This window comes from Pristis pectinata, chromosome 12 (assembly GCF_009764475.1).
Source record: "Pristis pectinata isolate sPriPec2 chromosome 12, sPriPec2.1.pri, whole genome shotgun sequence".
In the NCBI taxonomy this organism is placed as follows: domain Eukaryota; kingdom Metazoa; phylum Chordata; class Chondrichthyes; order Rhinopristiformes; family Pristidae; genus Pristis; species Pristis pectinata.
This window is the reverse complement of record NC_067416.1, coordinates 9,708,308-9,727,485: the sequence shown is the minus strand read 5'-3', so window position 1 is coordinate 9,727,485 and position 19,178 is coordinate 9,708,308. Positions and strand designations below refer to the sequence as shown.

The following is a 19,178-nucleotide window of genomic DNA, read 5'->3' as shown; positions in this document are numbered from 1 at the left end:
TGAGGCTTCACCTCACCATTGATCATGTAACACCGAGAAAAATTATTCTTTCACTTCTCGAAGCTTAATATTTTAATACTGCTTCAGAAAAGTACAAGTAAAAATGAAAGAAATGTTGTAACATGACAAGACAACTCTTATGATTTACTTTTCTTTCATGTTATCACAATATAACCAAATTCATTCTTTAGTGTAATTAGAAGTTTTTTGGTAAGGTAAAGGTGATTAGTCTCTCTGAAGTGGACTGGCAAACAAATGAATTTGGTTGTATTGGGATAACGTGAAAGGGAAGTAAAACATAAGAGTTGTCTTGTCATGCTACAACATTATAAAACATTGATTAGGCCACACCAGGAATATTCTGGTCGCCACACTATAGGAAGGATGTCATTGGACTGGAGAGGGTGCAGGGGGGATTCATCAGGATGTTGCCCGGTTTGGAGCATTTCACTGAAAAGGAGATCTTGGATAGATTGGGAGGTGGCTAAGTGGTGACCTGATAGAGGTATATAAAATTGTGAGGGGGACAGATAGGATAGACAGTAAAATCCTTTTTCTCATTGTGGGGTGTCTAAGACAAGAGGGAAGAGATATAAGGTGAGATATAGGAGGATTAGAGGGGATGCGAAGGGGATTTTTTTCCACACAGAGTGTAGCTGGAGTCTGGAATCCGCTGCCTTAGGAAGTAAATGTTGTGCCTCTAATGCTATGTGCCTGTGATGCTGCTGCAAGTAAATTTTTCATTGCACCTGTGCACACATGTACTTATTCATATGACAATAAAATCGACTTTGACTTTGGCAGAAGCAGATACCCTCAGAATATGTAAGAAGCACCAAGACAAGTACTTGGATCATCAAGGCACAGAAGGCTCTGCACCTCATGCAGGTAAATGGAATTAACCTGGATAAGTGTGAAGTGATACTTTTCAGGAGATCGAATCTGAAGGCAGAATACAAGGTTAATGGCAGGACTCTTAGCAGTGTTGAGGAACAGAGGGATCTTGGGGTCCGTGTCCATAGATCCCTCAAGGTTGCTACGCAGGTCAATAGGGTTGTTAAGAAGGCGTGTGGAGTGTTGGTCTTCATTAATTGAGGTATTGAGTTCAAGAGCCATGAGGTGATGTTGCAGCTCTATAGAACTCTGGTCAGACCACACTTGGAGTATTGTGTTCAGTTCTGGTCACCTTATTATAGGAAGGATGTGTAAGCTTTAGAGAGGGTGCAGAGGAGATTTACCAGGATGCTGCCTGGATTGGAGAGCATGTCTTATGAGGATAGAATGAGCGAACTGGGGCTTTTCTCTTTGGAGAGAAGGAGGATGAGAGGTGACTTGATAGAGGTGACTTGAAGATGAAAAGAGGCATAGATCAAGTGGACAGTCAGAGACTTTTTCCCAGTGCGACAATGGCTAACATGAGGGGGCATAATTTTAAGGTGATTGGAGGAAGGGATAAGGGGGACGTCAGGGGTAAGTTTTTTACACAGAGAGTGGTGGGTGCGTGGAACGTACTGCCTGCAGAGGTTGTGGGTGCAGATACATTAGGGACATGAATAATAGAGAAATGGAGGGCTATGTGGGAGGGAAGGGTTAGATAGATCTTAGAGCAGGATAAAATGTCAGCACAACATTGTGGGCCGAAGGGCCTGTACTGTGCTGTAGTGTTCTATGTATGTTATCTATGTAATGAAGATAACTATAATGAACAGCATGAACATTGTGGGCCGAAGCACCTGTTTCCATGTTATATGACTCTATGACTCTGAAAAGGTGACAGAATCCCCCTGACCAAGTTAGTCATCTCCCCTGCTCAACAAAACCAACCTTGATTGGACCCCTCATAGTAGTCATGAATTAACCATCCTATCCTCAGAAAAGGACCACATATTCATCCTGGCAGCATGCAAAACAAATTACCTGTGCAACAAGTACAAAAGCCACTAATGTGGGGCATAAAGCCAACATGCAAGAAAAGGCCATGGGTTATGGATGACAAATTATGTGCTGTGGCTGAGAAACATCCTTAGGATTTTCCCTCACAATTAGATACCGGGGTCTTTTCCACAATAAGCTGCCTTCCTATAGACAAAAGGGCTGCTTGATAAAGGATAAACTTAAGGATCATGAGGAGGGATCAGATCTTTTGAGATGTTTAATTTGGCGTCATGCTCAGCACACATTGTGGGCCGAGTGGCCTTTTCCTGTGCTGTAGTGTTCTATGTTTTAACACTGAATGATGAGGATTCAGATTGTGTATCGACTCTCTGATATTGGAGGACAGCGAGCTCCAGGCTTAGGTTCAATGAGTACACATACCAGTAGAAGCGATTTGGAGTGATTCTCTCATGGACCAGCTGCCATCTCCGTCCAAAGTCACTGGAACTGTACAACTGCAAGACAAAAGGGGAGCAAACATTAGAGAAAATAGAGGTGCGCCATGTCCAACTTATTCCAGTTCCATTGTCCCTCTACACCTCCTCCAGACCCACCTTGTGCTTCTTCTCGTGAACCATTTCCATCTTCCTTCACTTTTCGCCACCATCGCATTTATCATCCAATTTTTTCTGCCCTCCACCCTGTCACAGATGCTCCCCTTTGTTCTGCTCTCCCCTCCTCACTCCTCTCTCTGCATCTTTAAACTAGCCTCTTCTCTAACTTTTCCCAGTACTGAAGGACACTGACTGTGACATGAACTCTGATTTTCTTTGCACAGATGATGTCTGGCCTGCTGAGCATTACCAGACACTGGAAAACAAACACTATTAAAAATGTGTTGCATGGAAACATCCTTCTAACAATTAATTTGACTTTACTGTAACCTTCCATGTAATGCTCCTTCTAAATTGACTAGACTGTGGAAACCACATGATATCTGACCACCTTAGCCACTAAGTTGAAATCTAGGACAGTGCTGTCTAATCATGTGTACCTTAGCGATATGCTGTGGTTATATTCTCCGTGGGCACAAAGTGGTTCAAATGTTCATTAACAGAGCTGCTAGCTTCATGCTGCTTCTATTTAAGTGCCAAGTCTATGGTCTGTGTGGTTATTATTGAGTTCATACTGCACTCATTACATGTTGGAAACTGAATACAACAACTGTCCACTACGTTAGCATAGTGTAGCACTTATCTCTCTTCTGCACTAGCAATTGTCACACATCCCACTGCGGTCTCCAAACATCCACATTCCTCCTGTAGTCTCCAGGAGAAAGTGCCATGACCCCAGCATGGGACTTTTCTACATTGTAAAGTTATCATAATTCTATGCATTGTACTTTGTTTTTAATTTTTATTCAACATCTACATAGATTGTGTTTACTGATTGCATTTTTTGCACTAATATCTTCTTTCGCAGTCTTTTTTTTCTATCTTGTATGATTTATGTATAATTTATATTGTGTGTTGTCTGTACCTACGTGTCTGTGATGCTGCTGCAAGTAAGTCTTTTATTGTACCTGCACCTTTCTGTACTTGTGTACATTACAATAAATTCGACTTGATTTGATTAGTTGTAAAAATTTGAAGGCGGGGGGCAGGACAATCAAATCTTTGGATAACAGAAGAATCCATCCACTCTCCATAAAACCGTAAGATATAGGAGCAGAATTAGGCCATTAAGCCCATCGAGTCTGCTCCAGAATTCAATCATGGCTGATTTTTTTCAACCTCATTCTCCCACCTTCTCACCATAACCCTTAACCCCTTTACCAATCAAGAACCTATAAATCTCTGCCTTAAATACGCCGAATGACTTGGTCTCCACAGCCCTCTGTGGCAACAAGTTCCACAGATTCACCATCTTCTGGTTGAAGAAATTCCTCCTCATCTCAGTTTTAAAGGGATGCCACTTTATTCTGAGGCTGTGCCCTCGGATCCCAGACTCTCCTACTAACGGAAACATCCTCTCCACGTCCACGGTAGTGTAGCGGTTAGTGTAACGCTATTACAGCGCCAGCAACCCGGGTTCAATTCTCGCTGCTGTCTGTAAGGAGTTTGTACGTTCTTACCGTGTCTGCGTGGGTTTCTTCCGGGTGCTCCGGTTTCCTCCCACATTCCAAAGACGTACGGATTAGGAGCTGTGGGCATGCTGTGTTGGTGCCGGAAGCATGGCGACACTTGCAGGCTGCCCCAGCACATTCTCAGTAACGCAAAAAGACGCATTTCACTGTGTGTTTCAATGTATGCGTGACTAATAAATAAATATCTAAATATCTCCATCCAGGCCTTTCAGTATTCAAGGTTTCAATGAGATTCCCCCTTCCAATTGACAACAGAAACTTGAAGCAGGAGCCAATAGCAGAATGGGGTTGAATTCACTCATCCTGGAAAGGAAAGTGATGAAACCTTCAGCCAGAGTTAGCAACTCCCAAAGAGGTTCATTTGTGAGAGAAGTCAGGGAGTTAACAAAGGAGGAAAATAGGACTTTAAGGGGAGACTCCACCCCCAGTTCCATCTGGGCATCAGCCTTGCTTTAGTATATACTGCTATACCACTGTCATATCTGAGTCTGATGGTAGTGGGTTCAAATCTCACTCCAGTTAATTGACCACAAAATTCAGACTGGCCCCCAGCTGTAGAAGCCTTCAGGCTAAGTGACTAACCTCTCAAGTGGGTATAAAAGAACACACAGCACCATTTCACAGATGTGCAAGAAGTGTTGGTTCCTTTATTCTGGTTAGCATTCACAATCCAGAGTATCATCGCAGCAGGATTTTAATAATGTTTTTGGGAATAAAAATGTGCCCCCCACCTCCCCCCCTCCACCTCTCAGAGTTATGACTGAGGCTGGGTTGGGGGTGGGGAGCGGGATAGGTGATAGTCAGGATGGCCGGCATTCAAATGCCAAATCATGGGGCTGCGTGCTGGTCCGAGGGAGGAGGTTGGGGTATGTATGTCACTGCCACATTGTCAGGCAAGGGAGTGGAGGGGAAGGCTGAGAATCTTGGCCGAGGATTAGAGGTGGTGACAGGGGAGGTGAGTGGTGGTGGGATGGGGATGGTGGTCAATGGTGGAGGTCATGACTCCACTGGAAGCCTTGGGAATCAGAGGGTTACTGCACTGGAGAAGTGGGGGGTTGGGACCTGAGTCTTGGGAGGTAAGAGATTAGTGATGGTAGGTGGGCTGGGAACTGGTGGAAAGTTTGTGTGGTGGGGGGAGCAGTGTGCAGAAGATTTAAAGGTAAGAAAGAGAGCTACCTGCATGGGTACTAGTCCAGCCCTGTATTAGGAAGACCTAGGTGCCTTGGAGTGCCCTGAGACAACTTGAGCTATGCTTCCTGAAATGCTCCAAGACAAATATTTCATGGGGAACATATCAGTCCTTAAGCAACTGACATGGAAAAATATTTAACTTCAGTTGTAAGATAAAATAAGATATCTTTGTTCATCACATGTACATCAAAACACACAGTGAAATGCATCTTTTGCGTAGAGTGTTCTGGGGGCAGCCCGCAAGTGCTGCCATGCTTCCGGTGCCAGCATAGCATGCCCACAACTTCCTAACCCGTACGTCTTTGGAATGTGGGAGGAAACCGGAGCACCCGGAGGAAACCCATGCAGACACGGGGAGAACGTACAAACTCCTTATAGACAGTGGCTGGGATTGAACCCGGGTCGCTGGTGCTGTAGTAGTGTTACAGTAACCACTACACTACCGTGCCTGCCCCCAGTTAGTGTTGCAGGAGCTGAGAGAAAAACGTTGTTACATGACTACATTTCTAGCCCATCATTCGGTTACTTGCTCTTTGCAATTAATGAGATATTGCTGTTGCATAAGTTACCTTTGCCACTTTGTATATTATAACCGTGACTGCAAAAGTACTTCATTGGCTGCAGAAGAAATGGGATTTCCCAGGATTGTGAAAAGTGTGGCAGAAATTGCAAGCTCTTGCTCTATTTTGGATTATCTTCCATATTTCTTTCCTCACTTCATGAAGAGAATTGCCCCATTTGCTATCTCCCGCTGCTTGCCCAAGTGACATTAAGTCATCAGGGGTGGTGCAGTCATGAAGCCTCATGGCTCCAGTGACCAGGCTCGATTCTGATTTTCTGTGCTATCTGTGCCAAATGTGTACGTTCTCTGTGTAACCAGGTGGGTTTCTTTGAGTGCTCTCGTTTCCTCTCACATACCAATGAAGAACGCAGAGGTTAATTGGCTAATAAATTTTTTCCTCAGTGTATGTTAATGGCAAAAAGCATCAAAAGATGAGTTGTTGGGCATGTGTGAAAGAGAGTAAGTTGACAGGGTTCAAGGAAATATGAAGCGTGGGAACGAGAGTAATGGAAGCTGACATGGATGCAATGGGTTGAATATCCTCCTTTTGTATTGTTATGGATGCACAGAGTCATAGAGTTGTACAGCATGGAAGCAGGCACTTCATGCCTATCTATGCTAATTCCATAAACCTACCTTATTGGAATTGGAATTGGTTTATTATTGTCACTTATACCAGGGTACAGTGAAACACTTGTTTTGCATACCATTCATACAGATCAATTCATTACACAGTGCATTGAGGTAGTACAAGGTAAAATAACACAGAATGCAGAATAAAGTGTTACAGTTACAGAGAAAGTACAGCGCAGGCAGACAATAAGGCGCAAGGTCATAATGAGGAAGATTGTGAGATCAAGTGTCCATCTTATCGTACTAGGGGACTGTTCAATAGTCTTATAACAGCAGGGTAGAAGCTGTCCTTGAGCCTGGTGGTACGTGCTTTCAGGCTTTTGTATCTTCTGCCCAGTGGGAGGGGGGATAAGAGAGAATGTCTGGGGTAGGAGGGGTCTTTGATTCTGCTGGCTGTTTTACCAAGGCAGCGAGAACTGTAGATAGAGTCCTATCCATGTACATGTCCAAATGCCTTTTAAACATTGCAATCGTACCCACCTCTACCACTTCCTCTGGCAGCTTTTTCCACATACCTACCATCCGCTGTGTGAAAAACCTGCCTCTCAGGCCCCCTTTAAATCTTTCCTCTCTCACCTTAAACATAAGCCTTCTAGTGTTATACTTCCCTGTTCTGGGAAAAGGCTGTGACTATCTGCCTTATTGATGCCTCTCATAATTTTATGAATCTCTGTAAGATCATCCCTTAGCCTCCTTCACTCCAGGGAAAACATTCCCAGCCTATCCAGTCTCTCCTCATAACTGAGGGCCCCTAGTCCAGGCAGCCATCTTGTGAATCTTTCCTGAACTCTCTCTAGTTTAATCACATCCTTCCCATAGCATGACGATACAAGACAGAACATGAGATATGATATAAAATAAGGCCGGATGGTGAGCAGCATCAAGATATGTTTAACTATATGGCTGGTATCTCAGTTTGGAAGCTGCTTGGAGAGATTTGGATAAAATCAATTTTTAAAATTGGGTGAAAGTTTGGGTGAAAAGGAGTTATTTCTCCAGGTTGGTGCTGGATTAGGCACATGGAGATGAGAGTCACCTTAAACATGAGACGAACATTTGTCTTCCACAGACTCAAACTGTGGCCAATGTCCAGAAATTCAGGAGACATCAGGCCTCTTGGGATTGACAAATGCCTTTGACATCTGGTGGTCTTTGAAGTGTGGCTTTTTGAGAGTCAGTGCAGACACCAACATCAGTCAACAGAGGTGGGAAAACAGCTGGAATATCAGTCAGCCTGGGAACGTGGGGCACCTGCCTTGGACACCGCAAATCTGTGTTGTTAAGCTGAATGACGACTTTTGAAAGGGAATTTGAACTTTCTGTGCAAAGCATGTTAGTGTTCTGTATGTTTTATCTGCTTCTTGATACACTGGAGGCAGAAGTTCCAGAATTATTTCAGAGACTGATTGTTGTTTCACTGGGGTGAAGAGATCTTGATTTTCCACGGAAAGACAAGCCACAAGAGCTAAATGCTCTCCCTAAGAGCCTTCAAAATGCACAGTCATGTTGATATCGCACAACAAATCCAATTCAAATTGGTTGCAGAAACCAGCAATGGCATTTTGCCATATCCTATTAGGAACTCAACTACCTTGAAGCATAATATTTGTCCTAAAATTTATGAAGCTTGGAAAACAGCTTTCACAAGATTACAAACGCTTGAAGGTTTCTATGTGTAAACTGATGAGAAACTTAACTTCTTAATAATCCATTCCAGGACTCAAGCATAAAATCTAGGATGAAATTTTACTGCAGCCTTAAGGGAGTGCTGCAGTATTGCCACCTTTCAGGGCTATTAGGCTCCGTCTAACCTCTGGTGTGGAGGTAAAAGAATCCCTCATTACCAAGACGAGTGAGGGAATTGTCCTATTCCCTGGCCAACATTCATCCTTCAGCAACACTCACTGCTGCTGGCTGGATGATGCCGTGTACCAATTAGCCAACACATTTATTTATAAGTCAATAGAGGCTACACTACAAAGGTCACACACTGGCTATAAAATGTAATGGGCATTGGGGCAGCTTCAATATGTGGCCAGAATTCATAGAATCATGGAAATTTACAGCACTGAAGGAGGTCTTTTGCCCATGGGGACCAAGACAGCCAAATAATGGAACATTCATACATGGAATATGGAACAAAACAGCAAAGGAACAGGCCCTTCAGCCCACAATGTCTGAGCCGAACATAATGCCAAATTAAACTAACCCTTTCTGCCTGCACATGATCCATATCTCTTGCATATTCATGTACCTATTCAAAAGCCTCTTAACACCACTATCACGTCTGCTTCCACCACCACACTTGGCAGTGCGTTCCAGGCACCCACCACTCCCTGTGTAAAAAAACTTTCTCCGCACATCTCCTTTAAACTTTCCCCCCTCACCTCAAGTGCATGTCCTTTAGTATTTGACATTTCTATCCTGGGAAAAAAAGGACTTTTTTATCTACCCTTTCTATGGTGGGGTTATGAACTTCTATCAGGTCTAATCAGGTCTCCTGTTAATACCACTTCCCAGTTTGTGGTCCTTAGCCCCGCTGTTTACGGCCCATCAACTTCTCACCCAACTGCTTTGTGAGTGTTGCTTGGGCTTCTTCCTTTACCACCTCACTGAGCAGCGAGTTTCACACCTTTATTACCTAAGGGTTAAAGGAATGTTTTCTTAACTCCCCTCTAATCTCTCTACAATTAAATCTATGTCTCCTCAACATTGATATTGTGGTGAAAGACCATAGGGTCTTTCTGTTCCTTGCCTAGGTTCCTCATTTTATCTCTCCTTGGTGTTCTCTGTTCCACCAATCCAGCCAACCTCTCCTCATAACTGGCAGCATGTTCTTAAACACCCTCTGTATCTTATCCACCTGTAATTACATCCTCCCTGGAGTGTGGTGACTACAACTGCACACAGAAAGGGTTGAGAGCTTTAAGTTCCTGGGAGTGAACATCACCAATAGCCTGTCCTGGACATATCACGTAGATGCCACGGCCAAGAAAGCTCACCAGTGCCTCTACTTCCTCAGGAGGCTAAAGAAATTCGGTATGTCCCCTTTGACACTCACCAACTTTTATTGATGTACCATAGAAAGCATCCTATCTGGATGCATCACGGCTTGGTACAGCAACTGCTCTGGCCAGGACCGCAAGAAACTGCAGAGAGTTGTGGACACAGCCCAGTGCGTCACGGAAACCAGCCTCCCCTCTTTGGACTCTGTCTTTACCTCTCGCTGCCTTGGCAAAACAGCCAGCATAATCAAAGACCTCACCCACCCGGGTCATTCTCTCTTCTCTCCTCTTCCATCAGGTGGAAGATACAGGAGCCTGAGGGCACGTACCACCGGACTTAAGGACAGCTTCTACCCCACTGTGATAAGACTATTCAACGGTTCCCTTATACAATGAGATGGAATCTGACCTTCACGATCTACCTTGTTGTGACCTTGCACCTTATTGCACTGCACTTTCTCTGTAGCTGTGACACTTTACTCTGTACTGTTATTGTTTTTACCTGTACTACTTCCAATGCACTCTGTTCTAACTCAATGTAACTGCACTGTGTTGCAGTGCAGCACAGTGTTGCAGTTGGCCTGTATGATCGGTATGTAAGACAAGTTTTTCACTGTACCTCGGTACAAGTGACAATAATAAACTAATTCCAATACCAATACATATTAGTTTAGCAAAAAACTGCTGGAGGAAGTCAATGGGTCAGGCAGCATCTGTGGAGGGAAATGGACAGTCTTTGGACTGAAAGCTGGAAGGGAGATAGCCAGTATAAAGAGGTGAGCTGAAGGGGTGGACCAAGAGTTGACGAGCAATAGGTGGATCCAAATGAGATGGGGTGATAGGCAGATGGAGGAGGGAAGAGTGGAGGTAGCGACAGAGGCTGGGAGGTGATGGGTGGAGGCAACAAAGGGCTGCAGAGGATGGGATCTGATAGGAGATGAAGGTGGAGCGTGGAACCAAGTAAGGGAGGTGGGGAGGGCAGATGGGAGGGGATCTCATGGTCGGTGACGGGCAGTTGGAGTGGGTGGAAGAGGGGAAAGAAACAAGGTGATAGGTGGTGGGGGTTAGGATGTGAGAAGGAGGAACTGGGTAGATTAGAAAGAGAGAGAAAAGGGACAGAGGGGGAGCAGGTTATTCTGGCAGTAGTCTAACTAATGTTATATAAAATTCTAGTTTGATATCCCTCTGCTTGTGTTCTACATCTCAGCCAATAAAAGTAAATTCTATTAAGCTAGACCTCCCTTTCATAACAGCGTAAGAAATAGGACCAAGACTAGGTTCCTTGATCCAGCTCTGTTTAATCTTATACAGTACATACCAATCTTATCCAATACCAGAGGGCATGCATTTAAGGTGAGAGGGGGTAGGTTCAGAACAGACGTGAGGGGTACATATTTTACTGAGAGAGTGGTGGATGCCTGGAATATGTTGCCTGATAGGGTGGTGGAGGCAAATTCATTGGGGGCTTTTAAGAGGGGTTTGGATGGGCACACGAATGAGAGGAAAATAGAGGGATATGGGCATTCTGTAGGTAGGAGGGAATAGCTATGTTGGCACAACATTGTGGGCCGAAGGGCCTGTTCTGTGCTGTACTGTTCTATGTTCTATATTCTTATAAACTTCACTTTCCTACTCAGCCCCTATATTCAATAATCCTCATGACGTCAAAATCTCTTTCTTAGATCTGAATGTAGCCAACATCTGTGGCCACTGAGGTAGAGAAATCAAAAAGTTCCCAACTCTCTGAACGAAGAGATTTCTCCTCATTCCAATCCTGAAGGGCTGACCCCTTCTCCAGAGAATGTGCCTCCTTTGTTCTGGATTCTCTGGCCAAGGGACACATCATCTCAGTGTCAACCCAGCCTTGCATGCTCCTCAATAGTAGCCATGTCTAAAATGGATCACAGATTAAAATCCCACCCTGTAGATTAATTTCTTACAATTACAAGAGTGAAGAGCCATTAGTGCAGAACACCAATAAAGTTTAATTCCTTCAATGATTGGAGGAAGTTGTGATTAGGTGAGAGAAGGTGGGTGAGGGAAATATAACCAAAGTCATCCTGTATCAATAGAATGTATTCGCAATGGACAGAAAGATCAGAGAGGGAACATCAGCATTCAGCAAGTACTCTACAAAGATTTCTGTCATCTGTAATTGTTGAGATCAGCATCTAATCAGCATCACTTTTGCACTTAGACCCCCAAAACTGACATGGCATAACAAAGTCTCTCCAACAAACACCCAAGAGGCTGTAGAAAACATGCATGGCTGCATACCAAACGAATAACATGTCCTTCAGGTCAGGAATGTTATGGTCTGCTAATTGAAATTGATGGAGCAAAGTAGAATTTTCTTATTTCAAGCATTCCTCATAACTTGAAGTGAAATCTATTTGAGACAGACCATCAGGAAATATAGAAAATAAAGCCAAATTCCTGCTGGGACTAAAGAAAAATATGCTTCCTTGCACAAAGTCTTAGTAGCCAAGACATTTTGCAAACTCACCTTAACGTGAAGCTGAAAGCCAGGGTTGAAAAATTTAATGTTTTAGATGGAAAAGCAACTAGTGAGACTCCCTCAAATATTGTTTGGGACACTTATTTCAAAGGATATATTGTTGAAAATCATTTTATAAATACATTTATTGGAAAACCATAATACATTTCCATGGGACGACACACAAGGTAATGGCACTCCTTGGAGGACACAAGTCATTCCAGAAAAGGAAAGTCACTGGAATCTTCTCAGTGGTGTAAAAATTTCTTTCCAGTCTGCTGCTGTCTCATTCCACACACTTCCATGTTTCTTACCCTAACATTTCCTGGCTCACAAGAGCATAGAAGCAGGATTAGACCATCCTCCCCTTAAGAGCAACATTCAATCAGATTGCGGGTGAGCCCATTTCCTTTATTTTCAAAAAAGCTATCCGTCTCAGCGTTAAATATATCAGGCTGCTCAGTCTGCATCAGAACTGGTGGAGTGTCTGCACACCTTACTGACTGTGGTATATAAGCCCACTTGTTGGTTCGATTATTTGAAATCGTTGACCTGAACTTTACTCAAGTTTGACCTCCTTATGCTTGTGATCTACTTCTCAGCCAATAAAAGCAAGTTCTGTAAAGTTTCATAAAAGCAGAAGAAATAAGACCAAGACATCCTGTCTACACTTCCCGCTGCCTCGGGAAAGCAGCCAGCATAATCGAAGACCCCTCCCACCCCGGTCATTCTCTCTTCTCCCCCTTTCCATTGGGCAGAGGATACAAAGGCTTGAAAACACGTACCACCAGGCTTAGTGCAGCTTCTATCCAGCTGTTATAAGAATAAACTCTTGAATGAACCTCTCGTACAATAATGATGAATTCTACCTTGTCATGGCCTTTGCACCCTATTTGTCTACCTGCACTGTAATTTCTCTGTAACTGCAACACCATATTCTGCATTCTGTTATTGTTTTTTGTTTTGAACTACCTCAACATACATAAGTTTGGAATGATCGGCATGCAAAACAAAGCTTTTCAATGTGCCTCGGTGTATCCAACAATAATAAACCAATTACCAATTATTCAGATAGCAATATGACTTCTTGAGTTACAGACTGAAAGCCAAGAGGAACTTTGAGTGGCAACTTTCTATTGGTGCATTAAAATCAACCTGAACCTATCTAATACAGTAACCCCAAAGCAAAATTAGTTCTGAGGTAAGGTTATCAGCCTGAGACAATAACTCTGTTTCCCTCTCCATGGAATCTGCCTGAATGTTTCCAACATCTGTTGTTTTTTTTATGTCTAATCTGGTGTACTCAGCGCAATCCTCTTCTTGTGGTGACAATTCAAAAGAATTATATTAATAATGCATCAAAAGTGTTGAAACACTGAGATGTTTCAAAGGTATAATTGTCAGAAGACCACGAAATGGAACATCAATGCTATAAAAAGACACTTATCGTTGAGAACAGACAGATGTCTCACAGCTACACTGAGATACTTGTCTGAAGCAAGAGACTTAAGTATGGGGAGATGAACTATTATGATTAAAACTGACACAGATTACAGTACAAAATCCATTAACATAAAGAAGTCACCTTATCACTGGTACCAAATTATACCCTTGTATTCAATCTATGTACAAATACACTACCTCTAATCTGTTCATGGGACTAAGGTTCTTCCACTTCGTGAGTAATCTGCAGAATCAGGAAAATGGCTCAAAAGATCGGAGAACATGCATGAGTTTCTCCCCAAACCATTTATAGCAAGATTTTATATGGTCTTTTGCAATGATTCAAGGTTCAAGACTTCTGAATCAGGTTTTACCCATGTAATTGGCTGATTCCCCTCTCCAAACTGCACCACTGTGCTCGCTCGTAAGGCAGAGACTATTCACCACTCCAGATTGCTCTATCATCCAATAAGGTAGTTGCTGATCCCATCTCTTGTCCTTAGCTTGGCCTCATTTCTCTTGGAGCACAAGTACTAGCAGTCACGTTTTAAACATTTTATTATTTCAAACATATTTTACATCAAAACTGAATGATGTCCACTATTAACTGGTTCAGGACAGTTTACAATATTTTTAGCATTTTTTTTATTCATTGTTGCTATTTACGTTGGCATTTATTGCCCATTCCTAACTGCCCTTGACTAGAGTGGCTTGCTTGACCACCTCGGCAGCAGTTAAGAGGCTGCAGCCATATTTAGGGTGGTCTGGGCTTTCCTTGCTGGATAACTTAGTGAACCAGATATGACAATCCAATGGCTTCATGGTCACCATTACTGATAACAATTCCAGAATTATTTAATTAATTGAATTAAAATTCCTGATCTGCTATGGTGGGATTGGAACTAAAGTCTCCAGATCATTGGTGTGTGCATCTGGATTGCAAATCCAGGAATACAACCAATTTACTGTCATACCTTGATTGTAAAGCAAGTCACTAATAGGTCCAGTACTAGACACTCTGATTAAAAGTCTCACTTCAGCTGTGCCAGTGGGTCACAACCTGTTCCCATCAATGGGCCAACATACATAAAAGCACTGTTGTGGATCCCACCATGTAAGTGCCATTCTGATCCTAATTGGCAAGGCCTTGCACAATGCAATGGCACTATATGGGGTGGCCAGAATCGGCCTTGTCCATAAAACATCTGAAAAAATGCATTGACAACCAGCAAACCTGCATCCTAGGCTTTGCTGGCTATCAAAACTGCCAAGAACCTTGAATGTTTCTGAATGTCCTTGAAGTTTATTTAAAATGAAATAAAAATTGAAACACTGAAGCAAACTCAAATAATTAAAAGGAATGTAAATTATATGATCCTTTCTGAATTCCTTTGCAGTTGTTCTTCTCCATTCAAATGAATGGATTTGTAGTTCCTACCCCAGGTCTAATGTGTTGTAAGTGTCTCGGGCATATCCCTCAGCATAATCACTGAGCAATTTATCCAGTTCACATTCCACTGCTGGATTCCATGTGGGCAGCTGGGGAAAGTGTTGGGGGGGGTTGGTTAGTCTTCAGCTTTGGAACCATCCATACTCACTCAGGACTTTCAAACTCCCTGGGATAAGATCTGACGCAAAAAACTGCTCTTAAGCATTTCAAAGCTAATATTTGGTGCAAAGCAATTCATTTCACTTCACTGCCCAATTGCACTGATTCATGGAAAATTTTTATGTCTGTGATTTTTCAACCCAATGTTAGAGTGGTCTTGAAAGCACACTATGACATGAGTGCCCCAAAAGAAGAAATTTTACTTCCTTTACTAAAAGAAACACTCCTATGTTGGGACTAACTTGATCACTATAACATTAACCCTTCAAAACCAAAATATGCAATTTACTCACTGAGTCAAGGGTTACAAGATCCATAATGAAGGTCATTACAACTAAAAGCAAAAAAGACCCCTGGAACATCCAAGCCAGACAGTCCCAACAACTTTGGTCCTATCCATGTAAGCCCCCTCTATCAATTCTTTACCATTCCAATGCTGGCTAGTGTTTGTTGTTTTCTTCCAATCTTATATTCTCTTAATCTAAAATCATTCTATGATACTGAACCACTTGCATTAAAAATATAAGGTTTACAGGTAAGATCTTCTTCATTTTCTCAGATCTCAGTGTAAACGTCAAAGACAAAGGCACCTTTGGGAAACTGGGATGAAAATTGATAATGAAAGCTGATTTTTAAGCCATTTGTTTCCCTTCAAAGCCCCACATCCCATCTTGAATATTGAGATGGAGGAGCAGTTAACCCACATTGTTGCCTCTTATCACAATCAGCTCCCTTTGTGTCAGTCACGAGGATTTTCCTTCTGTCCAAATGCTGCACTGAAGTTAAAGTCAGCAGCTGCAAACCTGCTGTTTAAAGTTAGCTCTTGCAGTTATGCCTGGGTCAAGGGTTTAATGGATTTGAATCTGAGTTGCTCTGGCAGAATCCCAGTCAGGGATTGATGAGTGTGTAGATATCACTTGAGGCCAATATTGGTGATTTTGATCATATTACTCAAGATTGTCCATCAATGCTGTGGTCTATGGTAGACAAATCTCTGTGGGACTTTTCTCATAGCCCTGATTTTTTATGGGCTTTCTGTTAATTTTCCATTCAAATTTCCAGTGAACATTCAGCCCCATATACTGCTACAATGAGTACTGAGAAGCCCTCTAGTCACCATAAACAATACCCCTTTTCTTTTTTCATTAGTCATTCCCTGCTCTTTGCTTGCATGCCTTTTGTAACATTGCATCCCTTTAATATGTTTTTCTGTGGATGCATGTTTTGCCTCCCTTATCCACACACGGTGATCTCGGATATCATTTTGGATCCTTTTCTCACCTCCTTGAACCCTCCCCCCCCCCCACCTCTCCCAGGAAAATTGATCACCAATGCTAAATGTGTAACATTTGGTTTGTCCCCTTTGACTCTCATCAACTTTTACAGATGTACCATAGAAAGCATCCTATCTAGATGTATCATGGCTTGGTATAGCAACTGCTCTGCCCAGGACCGCAAGAAGCTGCAGAGAGTTGTGGACACAGCCTAGCGCATCACGGACACCAGCCTCCCCTCCTTGGACTCTGTCTTTACCTCTCGCTGTCTTGGTGAAGCAGCCAGCATAATCAAAGACCCCACCCACCCGGGACATTCTCTCTTCTCTCCTCTTCCATTGGGTAGAAGATACAGGAGCCTGAAGGAACGTACCACCAGACTTAAGGACAGCTTCTACCCCACTGTGATAAGACTATCGAATGGTTCCCCTTTTCAATGAGATGGACTATGACCTCACAATCTACCTTGTTGTGACCTCGCACCTTATTGCACTGCACTTTCTCTGTAGCTGTGACACTTTACTCTGTACTACTATTGTTTTTACCATCAATGCACTCTGTACTGACTCAATGTAACTGCACTGTGTAATGAATTGGCCTGTGCGATTGGTTTGTAAGACAAGCTTTTCACTGTACCTCAGTACAAGTGACAATAATAAACCAATACCAATACCAATAGTGGTGGCCATCATTGTTCACTGCTTATAGCTTCACTAACTGCAGTGTAAGTGCACTCTGGAACCAGAACACAATGTGCAGCTGCTACTTACAATATTGTGCATTTGGTGCTAGCTATCACCGATGAATATCTGCCTCATTTTCCCTTTCTCTTTCCTGTTTTACATCAAGGGATGTGGGCTTCACAGCTGAGCCAGCATTTAATTGCCCATCCCTAGTTGCCCTTGAGAAGGTGCCTTCTTGGACCGCTGCAGGTCCTTGAGGTGCGGGTATCCCCACATCCTGGACATCCAATCAACATCTCCCAAGCATTGTTTTCCAAAACCATGTTCTTCCACACTGTTACTTTAAACCATGGCCTTTGTAGTTGTCAGCATATGAATTGATCACTGTTGATTATTGAGCAGTGAATTAATCACTTCTATGTTCCCAACAGACTACTAAACCCTGAATCTGTCCTCCACCTGTTTAAAAACAAACCTCATACAGATTACTATCTCCGTGAAATTTCTGATATCATCACTGGTTCCCTGTTATTTGTCCACTTCACTTCCAGGGTTCTAAATATCCCCCATGATTATCCCATCACAATTTCCTACAGGTTTGTTTGCTCCTTCTGATAAAGGAAGGGGATAGGTCATTGCTAAAAATGAGAGACCCAACCAAGGGGAAATAAAATAGCAGAAGCACGAAGCTGTGACTGACAACTCTAAAACAGAGTCCAATTGCCTGTAGATTACTTCTCTAAACAGGTCCCTGTAATTTACCTTTAAGTGTCTTGCTTGCAACAGCTTCTTCAGATTATGGTCCCAACTCACACTCTGCACCACAGTCACAAAACATGAGCTGGATTTTGCTGAAGCTACTGGAGTGGATCTCAATTACAAAATGTGGAGTGGATTAACTCCAGCTGAACTGTTGCAGCCACAGCTCCTTGTTATAAAGCAAACTGATAAAACATTTTTTTAAGGGTTGGAGGTTGAATTATGTCCCTCTTAAAACACCTCAGAAAGAAATGCTGATGTTGTTTCCTCTGATGTGGACAGAACATATTACAGAATGGAGTTGGATGCAAAATGTTTTAGACACGGAAGTAGAGCACATGAGGGTAGATTTTCTTTCTGCTGTGCACATCAGTACTTTCTGGTGCAGGGGAGAGGGAAAGGAGTGGTGAGCCATCACATCAGGGCTCTTACCTTGTTTATCAAGTATTGATCCAGATCTTCCTTAAGGAGGAAGGCTCACAGCTCTCAGAGAGAAAACATTTCACCTCATGCGACAAACAATCTGTGGAGGAACTCAGTAGGTCAAGCAGCATCTGTGGGAGGAAAGGAATTGTCGACGTTTCGGTTTGAAACCCATTAGGGTTTCGATCTGAAACGTCAACAGTTCCTTTCCTTCCACAGATGCTGCTCGACCCGCTGAGTTCCTCCAGCAGATTGTTTATTGCTCCAGATTCCAGCATCTGCACTCTCATGTGGCGAGATTTCACCTCATCCATGTCTTAAATGGGCAACCTCTTATTTTAAAACAGTGGTCAGCAGTTCCAGATTGTCCCACAAGAGCAAGTATCCTCTCCACATCCAGCCGTTTACACTCCATACGGTCTTGATTGCCCCCAGCCTTCCAGCTCTTTTTCCAGTTGAGCTGTTGAGCAATCCTGCATGGAAAGTTCAGGTGTCGTGGCCTGTCTTTGGGAAACCCTGGTTGGACGGTCTGTTGGTGATCTCCAGGACAGGCTGAGTAATGGCGAGTCAAAGATAAAAGCTGTTAATTTAACCCCAGGACCTCTTAAAGTACCTGAGGCCTTTCAGGTGATGGCCTCCAGGAACTCAGAGAGCCAGAACTCAAGAGGCCTGCCCAACTATGCTGTACTTTACTATTATTTCTTTGGGTACTAAGCTTAATCAAATGACCGTGGAGCATAAATCACACAATAACAGCGAGTCACTTTAATTGTGTTAATCCTTGTTGGCTGCCAAATCTTTATTTATTTGCCACCCATTCACAGGCAACGGATGAGAAAAGATCTGTCAAATTAAAATTAATTTAGCTGCAATAACTGATAATTATATCCTTCATGTGAGACCTGAGACAAGTGGACAAAAGTCATATCTTCTGATTTTATTATCTTTTGTATATCTCTTTGGATCTGTTCACATGCAGATTAAATTTCTAGGGATCGTTCAACAGGAACCCAGTTTGCTACAGAACAGTGATCAACTAACACATCAATATATTTATTTAATGGTGTTTTAAATTTGA

General features: G+C 42.9%; 1 protein-coding gene across 1 annotated transcript in view; it reads right to left on the bottom strand.

Annotated features, from left to right (window-relative positions):
- LOC127576893 (VPS10 domain-containing receptor SorCS1-like) overlaps positions 1–19,178 on the bottom strand; it is an 856,973-nt gene that overhangs the window by 185,856 nt on the left and 651,939 nt on the right. The window contains exon 5 of the mRNA XM_052027714.1: positions 2,317–2,390. Coding sequence (XP_051883674.1) covers positions 2,317–2,390 — 74 coding nt within the window. The remainder of the gene's footprint in view (positions 1–2,316; positions 2,391–19,178) is intronic.